This window comes from Boleophthalmus pectinirostris, unplaced genomic scaffold, assembly GCF_026225935.1.
Source record: "Boleophthalmus pectinirostris isolate CB_2022bp ecotype Guang Dong unplaced genomic scaffold, ASM2622593v1 HiC_scaffold_8, whole genome shotgun sequence".
Lineage (NCBI taxonomy): Eukaryota > Metazoa > Chordata > Actinopteri > Gobiiformes > Gobiidae > Boleophthalmus > Boleophthalmus pectinirostris.
In genome coordinates this window covers 27,019,010-27,035,270 of record NW_026571515.1, presented here as the reverse complement: position 1 = coordinate 27,035,270, position 16,261 = coordinate 27,019,010, and the positions used below count along the sequence as shown (strand labels likewise).

At 40.2% G+C, this 16,261-nt stretch overlaps 1 protein-coding gene across 1 annotated transcript; it reads right to left on the bottom strand.

Annotated features, from left to right (window-relative positions):
- Positions 1-1,039: 1,039 nt before the first annotated feature.
- Positions 1,040-3,821, bottom strand: lhfpl5b (LHFPL tetraspan subfamily member 5b). The gene is made up of 2 exons (XM_020930125.1): positions 3,410-3,821; positions 1,040-1,317 (listed from the first exon to the last, which is right to left on the bottom strand). The coding sequence occupies exons 1-2, from the start codon at positions 3,819-3,821 to the stop codon at positions 1,040-1,042; spliced, it is 690 nt and encodes a 229-aa protein (XP_020785784.1).
- Positions 3,822-16,261: the final 12,440 nt, after the last annotated feature.

Here is a 16,261-nt window from a genome sequence, read left to right as displayed (position 1 = left end):
TTGATATTTTAGGTTATTGATATTGCCTTCCACCCTGCAAATGTCTCGCACACCCCCATACTGGATGTAACCCCAGACCATGATTTTTCCGCCACCAAACTTAACTGTTTTCTGGGTGAATCTTGGATCCATGTGGGCTCCAGTAGGTCTCCTGCAATATTTGCGGCGGTTGTGATGTATTTCAACCGAGGATCCATCTGAGAAATCCACCTTCTGCCACTTTTCCAGTGTCCATCCTTTTAGCAGGCTGTGGGCCTTGGCAAATGCCACACGGTTTTTTAATTGCCTTTTGTTTAGTGCTGGTTTCTGGTGCACTGATTTGACCATGGAGGCCATTTCGAGACAGAATTCTACAAACTGTTCTGGTTGACACAGGGACTTGAGGTGACCAGGCCTGGTGGAGCTCTGCTGCAGTGGAAAAGGGGCTGGCCTTGGATTTTTCGAATCAACAAACGGTCCTCCTGAGCAGTTGTCTTGCGGGGTCTGCCCGACCTGGGCTTGTCAAAAACATCTCCAGTCATTTCAGATCTTTTTCTTATTCTTTGTACTTGACGCTGAGACACATTGAAGGTGTCAGCCACCTCAGCAGTGGATCTGGTCTTCAGCCTCTTGATAATTAACGCTTTGGTCTCAGGGTGGATCTTAGGCATGTTGTCAGAGGTCAAGTTGCAGTTGATGTGAAGGTCTGGTGTGCTGGGGTTCTTTTTATACACATCCACTAATTGATTGATCAGTAACTGATCACAGGTGAGGCTGTAATCTAGGATTGAGTGCATCATATGACAAGGCGACAAGACTTTTGTCTTGCCAAAATCTGACCTTTCTGTGTTCATTAAATGATCAATCTTTCTTCAGTGAAGCAAATTTATTTTAGTATATTGAGCATAATTTGGGAGGGTTTTAGCTTTCATATGAGACATTTCTAAAACCAATCGATTAATTTAAAGTCAAGTTATAAGCTTTTGTTTCTACAAAATGGATAAGTGACAAGACTTTTGTCAGGGACTGTATTGCCATAGTTAGTTACATTCATCTATGCCTATTCCAGTTGCTTCATTACCCAGATTTCCCCTGTCTCACCTCCGCCCTCGATCTCAAAGTCATCGGGCAGCAGCTTGTCTTGTCGATTGCCCAGAGTGAAGGAGAGAAAGGCGAGCAGCACAGCATCCAGGATGCAGATGATGGCCAGGATGTAGGCCCAACGCACTGTGCAGTTCCCCAGAGTGTACTTGTCTGTCCTCTGACCGCACATGCGCTTCACCTCCTCTGAGTCCCAGCCATCGGGGTAGATCATGCACCCCATCACCATCAACACAGCTGTGGGACAGGGGCACAAGGTGTTTATGTTTGCATGGATAGTAAAAATCTGATTTCTAGAATAATTAGATAAGTAGCATAATTAGATAACCCAAAAATTAAATCTGATTATTAGTGTGTGTTCATACCTTGAAATCAGATTATTAAAAACCCTAGGTAATATGTGTATGGTAATCAATTGAAAATGGACCTACACTAGACCAGGACTCTTAGGGCTCAAATTAGGCTTAAACCAGGACCAAACAAAGACACAACAAAGTGTGATCATACCTTAAAATAGTTGGCAAATTTCTCTTTTATTTTTGGCTTTGTCGTGGTAGCTTGCCCTACTTTATATAATGTACCATGTTAAAACCAGTATAGGTGTGATCAAAAATCAGATTACCCTACCCATATCTGAATAACTGCTTACATGATATTGCAATAATCTGATAACTCCAGAAGTCAGCTAAAGATAAGACTTTGGTGTGTATGTAAAGGTAGCCAGTGCTGTCTCCAGGCGGTTGGTTTGAGCTATAATTATGAGTAAGAATCATCATGGTCCCATGAGTGGAGTTTGAACCTGTGAGTGCTGCAATAAAGAGAGTTCTTTGTTATAGTAATGTAGGCTCAGGGGTGTAGTATGCAAGATGTACTGTTTTAAATAGACTTTATGGTCAAATAAGGTGTAATGAGTTCAATAAAGAGTAGGCTGAATACATAATTAAATTGGGCCACATCATATGAGCTTAACCATTGACCTGCTTTGCACAAATATAAGGAGTTGATGGCCTGGATACTGTATTAAAATATAAGTGACCCCTAATTGACCACTGTAACATAACTGATCTTATGGGTAAATATTTCTGAGATGAGAAGGGAGCACTCATATTAATGTAACATCACGTAACTTTCTGGAGGTGGCTGAGGAAGAATCACATCTGTGAATAGTTGTGTAGTAAAGTTGTCCAGACTCCCAGCTAGCTCTGAAAAGCTACAGACTTCTTACACCAATGCAACAGGCTTTCTATGGAGTGAGAGAGAGGCCGAGAGGAGGCTTTTCTATTGTGTCTCCAGAGTTCACTTGGCTCACCTGACTCTTCAGGGACACAGAGGAGGGACACTTTTGTCCTGAGGGCTGTTACTGATGACCCTACCTGTCGAGCTGCACTGAGAAGTTTGTTTAAACATTATGTTGTATATTACTGCTTAATGTACTTAAATTGCCCAAATAATGTGAGATTGACTGCTTGATTGATCAGCTTGGAGTCATAGGCAACATTTTATGTTCAAAAGATATATTTTGTTTTTAATTGTTAATTGCTATGGCAAACGTCCTAAATTTCTCATCCTGGATTTAAGAAGGCTATTAAAAATACACAATGTCCAGGAATTGGAAAAGGCAATGAAAGGGCGTCTTGGTTGTGCTAACAAAGCTGTCACACCTGATCTTGTTTCCTGTCACTTTATCCAGAGTCTGAGGTGTTGAAGGTTGGACTGAAACCAGATCTTATTGGCTCCAATGGCGCATAACAACAAGCCCAAACTCATAGTATCGAACTAAACCAAAGAGGTGACATGATGCCTCGGGCTGGACAACTGCAGCACCTCACACAGCAAAACACCTGGGCTTCCTTACCTGCCTGTTACCATGGAAACACACTTCGAAATACCTAGTGTAACTTTTCAGTAACCTACTTTCAGTTTGGTGCAGTAGCTTGGGAAGAGTCCTGCTGAGTGACAAAGTAGTGCAAAATGGTTATTAAAATGTGAATCCTGCACTTAATTATCTTGGTAGAGAAAGACTTATCTTTTATTATCCTATTATCAGATGCCCAAGGGTACTCCTTTGTGCCCTTGAAAAACTAAATCAATTTGAAAAAATGTGCACCAGCAAGGACAATTAAGCTACTCTGAATACTCACAGGCCTGTTACTGTGACTATACTTCAAAAAGGGGTGACCTCTGGTATGTTCACCACCATCATCACTACTTTGGGCATCACTGCTACTGCTGTGTTTCTACTAAACTGCAATGTTTTGGTGAACAAAATTGATACTTTTTTCAAATGTTTCGATGCGTGTTACTTTTGTTACTTTTTGCTATGACCTACCAGCAGCCAGTTGCATCCATGCGCAGATCTTGTACACATTCCCCGCGTTAAGGAAGAAGAAGAGACTGAAGCCCACCATGGTACCCACCACAAGCAGCATGGAGGAACCCACAAAGAACATGGCGGTCCTGAAGGCCGGGGATGGGATGGAGGCGAAGTCCAGTACACTGCCTTTGCATGTGAGCTCTGAAGTGAGAGCATTCCCGATGCAGTAGTGAAACAGTCCGAAGTAGCCGGCTTGTGGCGTGTTCACACTATCCCCGATCCAGTAGGGCTGTATGAAGACCACCACCTCGATGATGGCGAAGCAGATGGTGAAAACGGCCCACATCACGCCAATGGCACGCGCATTACGTACATAATTAGTGTGATAGATTTTAGCGGCTTCTTGAGCTGGCAGCAGATCAGGCATTTTTCAGCAGGATTTCGTCTGTACTGTGACAAACACTGAGAATATGTGCTCTGTGTTCACTGGTTCATTACTTAAATGTGTCTGTCTGGTGCCGTGACGAGTTCACACCTGTCGCGTGTGACCAAGAGTGACGGACTCCAGTCACGGTTCAGCACCTCGGACAGCGCCCTACTCACTAATTTATGAGGCTTCTGCTCTACTCTTGTGTCATCCCAACACACTGGTTTCCTGGCTGCATGGATAATTTTTAAACCTGGTGTAAAATGAATAAATACACCTTGAAGCTTCCATCACATGCTTTTGTTCCTATTACTCAAAAGTACAGATATACCATCTAGTGTCTACTGAAAATGAAAATGGGATATTTCCTCCAAATAAATTGGCCCTGAAGCTAAAAAATAAAAAAACTACACAAAACTGACATCTTTGTAGTTGTTATAATTTATAACTCTGCTGGTGTCCCACGTTGGAGTTGTTATGAAGTGGCTGCTATTGTTGGACACAGCAGAGGGCGCTGTGGGAGTCACCGTGAGGTCAAGAGGTCATCGTGAACCAGTGAGTGAAGAAGTGATTAATAGTTTTATACATTAAATCAGTCAGATCTTTATATTTTTGCAACACTCTTACTGCAGAGTGCTAATGCTCTAAAATAAATGGCAATCACATAACAGAAAGTAGTTGCCCTTAAAGGGTCAGTGTGTGCTCAGTTCTAAAAACTCTTAATATGTCTGGATGTGCTTCAACTGTTTATGTCTTTATACACCTCTGACTGCTCTCTCGAAGCTCAGTGATCTTATGATTTGCTGTACTATAACGCTTTATTTCCATATTTTGAAAGGTCACTGTTTGATATTTAGCAGCTCATTCAGAAACAGCCTGCAGGCTCTGCTTGTGTGGTAGTTTGCTCAGATTTATTGAGTGAGATACAGGAAGCCAAACACGATACCCACTTTAGTATTAAGTCCTCCCATCAGGCTGTGCTTTTGTAAATAAACAAATTAAATTGGACGAGCTGGTGGTGGATAATGGCACAGGCTGTTTGGAAGCGTAGATAATGTTGTACAAGATGAGGCCAAGATGAATGCTCTGCTTAGCTAATATATGCAAATATATATTAACACATATTTTAGCTTACAGTAATTACACAGAATATTTTTTAAACACAGCACTGCCATAGCATGGTGGCATTTCTTTCTACTTGTAGGTAAGGTATAGGCAAGGTGTAGCTGTACCCTAACTGAACCGTGAGCTAATCCATGTGATGTTTTGGTAATAATGTCATATTGTATTTCAGTGCCACACTGATTAAATCAACTTTATGATCAAACACAGCCCCTGTCATGCTCTAAGTGCGTGACAGGTGGATTTAAAATTATGACTCTTCCTTTTTTTTATATATCACCCACCTTTTGAGTGCAATTAGGAATGAGAATTGAGTCTAGAAAGATACCTGGTGTAAAACCTATGCCATGTTGTTGTGTACAACTTTACAGACCACTGACAGGGGTACATTTAATTTCTGACTTTGTTCAAACTTTCTTTCATTTTACAAAGGTCCAGCAAGATTCTGCAACCTTTTAGATCAGTCTCAACTGTCACTGTGCTCCCTGTGAGGCCTATTGACCGCTTTGATTGACAGCTCGCCGCTCTGCTGCCAGTCTTTGAAGACACTCTTTCAAATGTTTTTTTCTAAACAGTTGTTGAAGCTATGCCCAGTAGCTCATTCCTATGGTAACATATCACAACCGTGGTTAATTACTGTCTGTTTATACTCTAGATAACTATTCAAACAATGTACCATTATTTTATTGTAGCGGTCATCGCATTCACACTTAATTAGTACCAGTTCTTTAGATAACACTATTTTCACTGACTCCAGCCACAAGATGTCACCAGGGGACACCTGATTATTGCTGTGGATTTTTAAACAAAGGTGTTATATAAGAGTGGTTAAAAGATAAAATTTTACCACTTCATTAGAATAAGCTCAGAGTTATGCTTTGTTGCAACTTTGAGATCCTGAATATTTTTAGGTTGTCACCAGACTCCCCCAGAGCCTGTTTATACAATCCTGCATTGTTGTATTTAGGATGAAGAGTCTGTTTTATAATTCTGTAGAATCGACCCATTTTACAGATGTTTTAGTTTAGCATCCAAGCTAATTACTTTGGCTTATACATATGGCTTGGATGACACATTAGCTCATCCTAACGCTATGATTTTGTCCCTTTGGTGCCAGCTCTGGGAACAAAAATGTGGTATTTTTGAAGCGAAAAGCTAAATATGCAGTGCGCGTCCAATCACCCATGGCAGCTGCTCTGTGATGTGTGCCACTGAACACAAATGCAGGCCTGGCCGTTCCTCATTCCTTTGCAAATATAGCACTCATTGCTTTTCCCTAATTTCTCTGCTGCTCTGTGGGCGTGTGGTCCAAACAGCAGAATTAAACTTTTGGCAAAAACAGAGAATCCAATTTGCAGGTGACCAATTTTCTCATTTAGGCAGGATTTTAGTGCGTGCATGCTTTTAATATTAATGATCACTGATAGGTGTTACTTTGAGTGTTGTACTTTGTCAATTTTGATACTACTAGTAAGTAATTCGACAACATTTCAGTTCTTAAGATCAAGGTTGAATGTGTTACATAGGGAGATTTTCAATTCATCTTTCAGTTCCTCAGGGGCAGCCTGTCAAGAGCAGTAGGCAGTGATAGAATATTCTGACAATTCAACATGAGAGGTTTTGTAAAATATAACTTTTGTTTTTCTACAATCCTCTAAGAAGCCAAACACACTTACTGTTCAAAAGAGCATTTGATCAACTGTTCTACTACCCTTCTGTTTCAGAAACGTCAAATTCTAAATTAACATAAGAAAGTTATAGTCTTATTTTTCAGTAGTAGTATTTATTATTATTTTTTCAGTATTCTCTTTACATGTTGCCAGCTAAAAATACTGATTGATTAATTCAGCACTGTTCTTTCCACTGGATGTTGTTTTAAATAGACTATAGGACCACTCATGGGTTACAGGCATAAGCATTTCTTCCTGATTTGAAAAACTTGGCGTAAAAACGCAATTCAAATCAAAATATTGTATCTTTTGAATGGGGATCATTTACCTGAAACCCATGAATAGTTTTAACTAGAATGCATACTTCTACCACCAGATGTCTCTAACAAACATACACATGCCACTTTTTGCTGCTCTGTGCTTCAGGTCTAAACAACAAAATTAAACATTTGGCCAAACATTGAAAACGCAATTTGCTTCTGGCCAGTTTCCTCATTTAGGGAGGACTTTACTCTTTAGTGGCTTTTAATAGCTCGCTCTTTGCTAGTTGTCAGGTTGTTTGAGGTGTTGATGACGGTTCCTGTTGACAGGGGGCAGCGGACAGAGCACACCACCATCTGGGCTTCTCCTCCATTTCCAAGTCCAAGTGTCTGTAACGAGCAGCTCTGAGGCGCCTTTTCATGTGTGGAGAAATGTCGTCAGGCGTGAGTGCTTCTATGTGTGTTTGTGTGTGTGTGACTATTTTCTCCGGGGGATCCCTGGGAGCCTTGTGTAGTGGCTCCGCAGTCGCAATCAGCTGCCAGCGGGGGGAGGCAAAGAGGAGAGGACACCCCATGATGGCACTAATCAAACCCAGAGTGAGCTGGGGAGGAGCGGGTGAGATGTGTCTGAATGCTGCTTTAATGAGCGTAGTCCCCGGTTACGGCAACATTGTGTGATGGGAAGTTTGAATGATGCCTTTAAGAGCTGAGAATAAACAACAGCGGTTTCATAAAAATGTGCTTCAGGAGATAGTTGTTATTTGGGTTGTGTGTTTACTGCTGCTTTCCACTCAGGAATAATGAGAGTTGTAATAAAAAATGATTCAAATTCACTGCAACCAGAATCTTCACTAATCTTTTGTTTAGAATGTAAAACCAGTACCTACTTTTTGATGATTTGCACTCATAATGGTATTATGTGTGGTGTTTTTGCTTGTAATATCAGGTTGTATGTCCTTTAACACAGTTTAAATTCAATTACAAACATTTTCATAGTTTTCTAATAAATACCTTACCATTCTTTTCTCAAGTAGAAGGAGAGAAACAGTGCAGGGTATTGAGCTATAGGGCTTTTCACAAACGTTTAAAAGAGTATAATGCTTTTCTTCCTGTTAAAAGACAAACTGATCTTCAAACTGTTCATTACTCTTACAATGCTATACATGTAGCCACAACTCTTAGTCTCTTTGGCATCAATATTTTTTTATTGGCACGAGCCAGTAATAGAGTAAGTGGTGAGGGCTATTGTTCTTTGATGGTTTCTTGTTATTTTTTTTTCCTCAAAAGGAAACTGCATTTTTCCCGAAGTGACCAGACACCAACAAATGTTTTAAAATATTTTGCACTCACATACTTAGTTTGATAGACACGAAATGTCAACATTATTGGATTTGTACCAAATTTGGGGATTAACTTCTATGAATGACTAGAAGCAAAAAAAATATTATGGACATGGTGTGTTTTTCACATTGGCCAGCAGGGATGCAAACACTCCCCTAAAAAAAGATTTTGAAAGATATTACAGGCACATGCTTAGTCTGAGCTGAAATGTGAATCACTAATGTGCGATCTTGGCCTGAATAGAATCTACTATAAAGCATAGGAAAAGGATACACTATAGCGCTGCCTACCATAGACATGAAACATCAACATTATAAAGACTCCTAAAAATTGTGCACTGTGTACTTTTTGTGATGGAGGATCTTTGCAAATTTTTGGGATTCAATTCTATGAATCACTAGAAGCAAAAAACGATATTACAGACATGGGGCATTTTTTCACATTGGCCAGCAGGTGCACAAACACAAAAAGACAAAAACATTTAAAGATGCATTGTGTATTTTTTCTGGTGGAGGATCTGTGGGCCTGGGCAGCTGTCGGTAAGTGACAGTGTTCGCATTGGAGGGGTGTGCGTGCCGGAGCGAGGGCCATCATCGCTGCGAGCATCTTTAATTATATTTATTATTTTGTTTTAAGTAGTTTTTTTTTTTTTTTTCTTTTTTACTTGTAAGTTACCCCATTTTGTTTAGACATGAACAAACCATACGCTTATCTTCCCTGTCAATCATGCCCATTGAATTTCTGGGACACAGGGTATGGCTCCAGACTCCAGACTCATCTTTGTGAAGTTTTGTAAAAGCATGTGGTTTTGGCTAGTCAGGTTAGATCAGGTGGTACCCAGGAGTCAAATATTTTTTAGGTGGTACTTGGTGTGGAAGTTTGATATAAGACATATAGCAATATACTTTATTATCTTCATAAATCCCTTTGTTCATGTGTTAAAGTGCTTATGCTGTGGATTTACGCTCATATTAACACAGTCTCTTTAACTCCACAGTGCTGTTACACACTTCGCTGTCCACATGGGGAAGATCAAATCTGATTTGAAAGATGAAGGAGGTGAGCTGCTTTCCTCCATTCCTGTGCCTCAAAGGTACCACACTAGAATATAAATGGGAATAATGCATACATTTACCTTGTGTTCTATTGACAGACTTTTCTGCAATAGAAGCAATTTCAGTCTTTCAGTCTCTCAGTCATGTATAATGTATATTTGCTGAAGAAGGAACAAAGGGTTGTGTAGCCTCTGTCAAATTCAAAATAAACTGAAACTAATTCATTCATAAATGACACAGTCTTTGAAGCAATTAATTATAGCATAATGAAGAGCCACAAACCTGTTTAAGATACATCCTACATACACATTAATGGTGAAGCCTCAAGTATTATCTTGTGCTAAGGAGGTCACCAGTTGATTTATTATGAATGCTTTTGTTTTCTAGAAATCTGTTGTTAGTAATTACTAAATGGTAACATGGGAAACCAAGCTGGGAAATCTGAATACATCAAACATGTCCTGTGACCTTATGTTGCAGGTAAAAAACAGTAACAAATTGGAAGTCTTAATTTTCTTTTGTGCCTGCAGTGCCCCCTAGGTGTTAGCTATGGGCAAACCGCTCTCCTACTGCTTTCTACTTTCCTGTTTGAAGTGTTGTTTTGATAGAAATAGAGGCACAGATTTGACTTGTGCCACTAATGAATAAAATGTATGCTAAATGTTTTGACTGTGGATTTTGAAAAAGGCTTTGGTGTTTTTTTCTTTCAACACTGAAAAAGGTAGCTACACACTGTATTTTGTCTTTCAGTCATTGAAAACATTGGCCAGCAATCCTTGACTGTGGGTCTGTGCAATTAATCGAAGTTTAAACAAATAAAAGTCCAATCACTTCTAACTGTCAGCTAGGATTGGTCTTTTTAATCAAAAGGTCTACAGTCAATCTTCTGTCAACAAAAGCATGTCATTTGGAGCATGATAAAAAAAAGTCTGATTATAATATTTAGCCAAATTTGTAGAGTAGTAGAGCAAAATAAGCCTAAACCTAATGAAGTAACATCAGATATGAATTTGCACTACTGAATATGGGATCAACATTACCACTGCACTCCTCTGTCAGGGTTTTTTAAATGCCCCCTGTGATCTTCAGCCACAGTATAGCAGTGGCGTTCCCCTCTCACTGTGTCACTGCAGCACACACACACACACACACACACACATTAATGCGTATGAATGGCTCTAGTCACATGTCATTAAGCCTCCCTTGGCCTTATACAAATGTCCGCCTCCTTCTTCCTCAGTTCATCATATTTGGGTGTATAATCGAGAGCGAGGTGTGAGAGCGCTTGTAAAATGGCCCATGGCACTTCTAATAACCTCCGCTGCTTTATTACATTTATGGGCCCCTTTCATCAGATGAGGGACGCGCTACTTATTCCTTGATGTGATTACGGCTCTGCTAGTGAGCACACAGGCGGCCATATTGTTTTTCAGGAATGTGACACCTAACTGTATGATATGTTGTGTTGTAGTGTTGTGTAGTACTGGTGCCAGGGTTTGCTGTCAGTATTCATCAGAGTGATAATTGTGTGAGGAGCGGTTAGGCATGCTGAAACATTGGTTTAAACAGGGCTAGAATACAAAAATCTACACCGGTCAGGTAGAGCATGTGTAACCACTTACAGTCTGTTTATCATGTCATTGGTTAGTGGCTCGTAGGAAGTATTGTGCATCAAGAGAACAGTTTGTACTCCATTTGATTTAGTAGAAGCAGCGCAATTAGTTATAAAATACCTTAGTGGTAGCTCATTGACTGGGTCATTCTGCAGTTCAAAACAGTTCTTATGGCGAGTCTAGTGATGGAATTAAGTATCTACCAGAAGGGGTACAGAGTGTAACAGAGCTGGATGGATGATTGGGACACTCATAGACTTGCCTACTAATGGGTTTGTATATTGCTGTATATTAGTCATATCAACACATTAAACATGTTGTGTGCATGATTGAGTAAGCTGTATTTTGTTTTCTCCATATAAATTCTATTGTAATTGCAGTACTTTGTGATAAAATCAGACCATAGCACCCTGTAATTGTAAAAAAATTTCCTGATTGCAAACTTCAAAGATAGAGCCATGTCTCTCGCTATCTGACACTTTGGGATGAGAGCTAACTAGCTGTGCATTGGTAGTTTACGCCAGATATGAGGACTTGCAAGTTGTGACTTGGACTCAAGTAGGATTTGAGTCACTATTTTTAGGACTTGAGACTTGACTTGATAAAATGGACTAAGACTTGGGACTCAACTTGGACTTGAAGGTCAGTGACTTGGGACTTGACTCAGACTTGAGGCCTGTGACTTGAGAAGCACTTTTAAATCTGAATTCTTTCTATTCTGATCATACTGATTCACACTCAAGGTCTTGTCAAGACATTTAAAAAAAGAAAAATGAACATTTCTACAACTCATACATACTCTATAAAAACTCATAAGTATACTATGTAAGTACAATTTATCTTAAAAGTCACATAAATTGCAAAAACTACTTGAAGCTCAAAGCAGACAACTTAGACTTGACTTGGATTTATGGGCCAGTTACTTGAGACTCGACTTGGACTTGCCCGTCTTTGACTTGTGTCTTGAGACTCGCAAATCAATGACTCGGTCCCACCTCTGGTCTACACTAGTTCACTTTGCCCATGACCAAAAAATCATGCATGTTAATGAATACCTGCTTTGCCAAAGGGTTTGTGAGGGTTAATAACTAGATTAAATACTTCCTTCTTTCACAGTTCAGGTACCCAGTCTTTAAGGTCAAAGCACACTATATATTTTTTTCTATTTGACCTAAGTTATCATCCACTGTTATCACTCTTATTTGTACATCTAAAGATGAATGTCTGACTCTGAAGCATTACATCTGAGCTGCACATCTCCCTGTTTCTATTACCTTTTTCCAGTGGTCTGTTCTGTGATCTGCAAATATCTTACATATCTACAACAGTTGTATTTTTCTTTTCTTTGTTACTGACTTAGGTGATATGGCTATCAGCTATCACGAGAGTAATGCACCCATAGTGATCCCAGCTTTGCATTCATTCAAATAGGACTCTACATCAGCATGCAGTGGGGGTCTCCTGGTATCCCTCCTCTCTGTCTCTGGTCTGATCTGGGCCTGGAGGCAAAGCACACTGTAATAATGGTTTAAACTCCTGTGCACGTTCTTGGTTCTAACCTTGAGTCGGAGCTGTTTTGTTTATTGGTTTCTCAGCAGCGTTTGAACATAATGAGCTCTGCGTTTTTGCTGCAGGTGTTGGCCGCATGTAAAATAATGTACTTAACCTAACATATTGCTGTTCTGTCGACAAAGGCTGCCTGTATAATGGAAGTATACACTATGTTAAAGCTATTCAAATGTAAAAGTAATAATTTATTGTCCTCAAGTTGGACAACAATGTAGCTATTAAAACACCACTGTCAAGTCAAAAGTCTTCTGGGCTTATCACATAATTAGAAATATTAGCCATTCTAGTGCAACTCTATCTATTATCAACCATTTAGCAACACAACAGATATTGATAGTTTATAGAGTTGCCTAATCAAAAAACAGATACTCATTTGCTCAGGCAGTGATACCAAAAATGGAGGAGCAATAGTTTAAGAAAAAAAGTTTAGTTTGAGCCCTATTCCAGTGTTGTAATCAAGTTAAGTACAACACTACCTTACTGGAAAAAAAGTGATTCCTGCCTTGTTATACATTATATAACTCATTTGGCAATATCACTATTTTACTTAGCCATTTTCTATAATTTGCTCTGTTTTTATTGAAAAAAGAGTGTATAATAGAGTCATTGTTCTAAAGCCCATAGTTGTGACAACATAAGAGGAATATATTTACAAACTTACAAGTAGTTTCCAAATTGTTTTTCAAAGTTTGATTTGGTCATTATTTCAAGCTGTCAAAAATATGGCACCATGTTGCGAGCACTTGCCCAAATGATCCAGAGTGTTTTTTGTCATTTTCACTTCATTTTGTTTCAGCTGAGATGAAAAAGTGGGCTATTTTCACTTAATGCACCTGGACTTTCGGAAAAGTTTGAGCTGACCCAAATACATTCTTCAACCCACTTTTGGATTTCTCTGAAGAAGAAGAGGATTTACATAGACCCAGTACAGACACCTCTGAGAGAGGACATTTGACTCTTGCAAAAATACTTTCGAAATATCTCAATCTTTTCTTAGACCTTTGTTCTGCTCCTCTATCTGCCTCTCCTCCTATAGGCCTCTAGAGTTTAAATCAAAACTACCCAAGGCACCACAGGTTATTGTATCATTTGAAATAAAATAACTAGGAGTACACTAGGCTCTAAATGTGTAGTATGGTTTGTAAATCAGAATAAGTTGTGTAAATGGTACTATCTCGGTTTTAAAAGTGATTTGTGTCATGGTTTCTTTTTAAATAGCTGTTTTCCAAAGACATCCTCTGGTCTGTTCTCTCTTTTTGGTCTTGAAACAAAGGCGTGACTTGGTCTTAGCACTTGTGACCAGTGACTTGCAGATCCAGTAATGTGTGTACAAGAAACACATCCATTTAAATGACCAACAAGGGACACAATTAGTGGTTAGAGCTGCAAACTGCAAAGAGGGACAGACTATGTTTCTGTTCTTTCAATAGGAAACCATTTAAAGGTTTTAAACTAAACTCTTGTTGTTTCAAGGCAATAATAGAATCCAGAAATGTGTCAGAACTCTATAAAACATTCATGATTATTTACTCAAAATACTGAAGAAAGTACAGGTTGTATTGAGATTCAGTAATACAGTGTTGCAATCTTTTGTACTGATTTATTCATAAATGAAATATTCATAAGTGTTTACAATAATAACCCTTAAACTTAAAGAAAATATATTTTTTTAATGTTAATATGATTAACTGAGATTCAGGAGCTGGACCACACTTCAAGGTCCTCTCCAGCCAACCACAACTTATCTCAACCATGCCTTCAATTACCCAAATCACCTATTTATATGGCCTCTCCCATCAGCTCTTTCGTGTTTTTAGCCCGTCCTTCAGTCTGAAGATTTCATCTTCAAGATGGGAGGTTCCAATTCAGCTGGGTGACCATTTTAGTTTGGAGATTGTACCATGACCCTGGGAACTCGAAGGCGGACTCGTCCCTCAACCTGGCTGAAGTCACTGAGGTGGCTGGCAAGCTCCTAGGTGGCAAGGCTTGGGCGAGTGGATAAGATCCGTCCTGAGTATCTTAAGTCTCTGGATTTTGTGGGGCTGTCTTGGCTGACATGCCTCTGCAACATTGCGTGGAGGTAGGGGAGAGGACCTCTGGACTGGCAGACCGGGGTGGTGGTCCCTCTGTATAAAAAGGGGGACCGGAGGGTGTGTTCCAACTACAGGGGAATCACACTTCTCAGTCTCCCCAGAAAGGGCTATGCCAGGGTACTGGAGAGGAGAATCTTACTGATAGTCGAACCTTGTCCAGGAGGAGCAGTGTGGCTTTCATCCTGGCCGTGGAACACTGGACCAGCTCTACACTCTCCATCGGGTGCTCGAGGGCTCATGGGAGCTTGCCCAACCAGTCCAAATGTGCTTTGTGTATCTGGAGAAGGCATTCAACATGTTCCACCGGAAGGAGGCCCCGGGGGAAGTCCCAGGACACGCTGGAGGGACTATGTCTCTCAGCTGGCCTGGGAACGCCTTGGGTTCCCCCCTGTGGAGCTGGAGGACATGTCTGGGGTGAAGGAAGTCTGGGAATCCCTGCTTAGACTGCTGCCCCCGTGACCCGGCCCTGGATAAGTGGAAGAAAATGGATGAATGGATGGACCATGATCCTGAGTCTCCCCAGTCATCACATCTATCCACCTTCAATAAAACTTATCCTTATTACGTCGTATTCATATTCCTTTGTTGTGACGTGGTCCATGCTAGTGAATGGCAAAATAGCGGAGAAAACACCAGGATCATGTTGAGTGGGTTAATATGAACATTTTAACACCAAAATGACAAGGCTCACTGCAGCAGTTACAGAGAGAGGAGCCACAATATTCCAGTGTAAGTCAATGGAAGCCAGGGTCAGAAAGAGCCGGAAGTGCCAAGTACATTTATGTATACATATCTATATCAGTAGTGATATCAACAATGAACCAGTTCCCTTAGCTGTACATTTTCTAAGGGTCTCTGTGTAAAAAACAGTGATATGTGGATGTCAGAGGACTTACCCAGATGCTCTGGTCTCTGTCTTTTAGGCCGGTTCTGGTGTTGATAAATGAAAGGTAATTCCTTAGGATCACTTCTTTACTTACTACGCCGTCCAGTTCAACTGTTTCAGAGACCCTAGTCCCAGTGAAATGTGCACATTAAAGGCACTGCTCTACATCTGGACTCACTGAATATTGTACTAGGGAGAGGAAGGACAGAGTACACTCACACAAACACACACAACAATTTTTAAAGATGTATCACGTACAAAGTAAAAGGTTTACAGGTTACAGGTGGTTTGAAAGCAGTCTCTGCATGTTGTGAGGTCTATCTCTGTAACCTGCACTAATCTAAGAGGATTAAGTTATTGGGCTTTATCTAAGGCCATTAAAGGAACATATGGGCTGCAATCGCCTCTCTTGGTATCAAAAGTCATATTTTTGGAGTTTATCCCCCTCGTTAAAGGAAGGACTCCAAACATAACTTTGAATGACCAAAGTCTGTGTTATTGGAGATAACACAGACTCTATGTCCCAGAGTCGAGCCAAAGCGCCCAGTTTTTCAATGCCAAGGTCCCTAAATCTTACAAGGACAAAGCAAAGCATGTAGGTGGCAGTCTCTTTGCAGGTGCTGACCTAGGAGCATGAAGGCAGGTGAGCTTAAGGAGGCGAGTCCAGTAACATTTTTTTTTAGTTCATCCTGTCATAGTCAGGAGATCTTCTCTTCTCACTGCTTTTCTCCATCAGACATACCATATTAAAGTATTAATTATGACATCATACAGCATGCCTGAAGTTTTGGGTTTTTCAGATGAAGAGTTGAGTGAAACCACCGTCTTACG

What these genes read in the sequence shown, in the direction of transcription:
- lhfpl5b (XM_020930125.1), bottom strand. Translation starts at nt 3,821, where the DNA reads ATGCCTGATCTGCTGCCAGCTCAAGAAGCCGCTAAAATCTATCACACT. An exon ending in ATGGATGCAACTGGCTGCTG is followed by an intron (nt 1,318 to 3,409) that starts GTAGGTCATAGC and finishes CCTGTCCCACAG; the next exon opens with CTGTGTTGATGGTGATGGGG.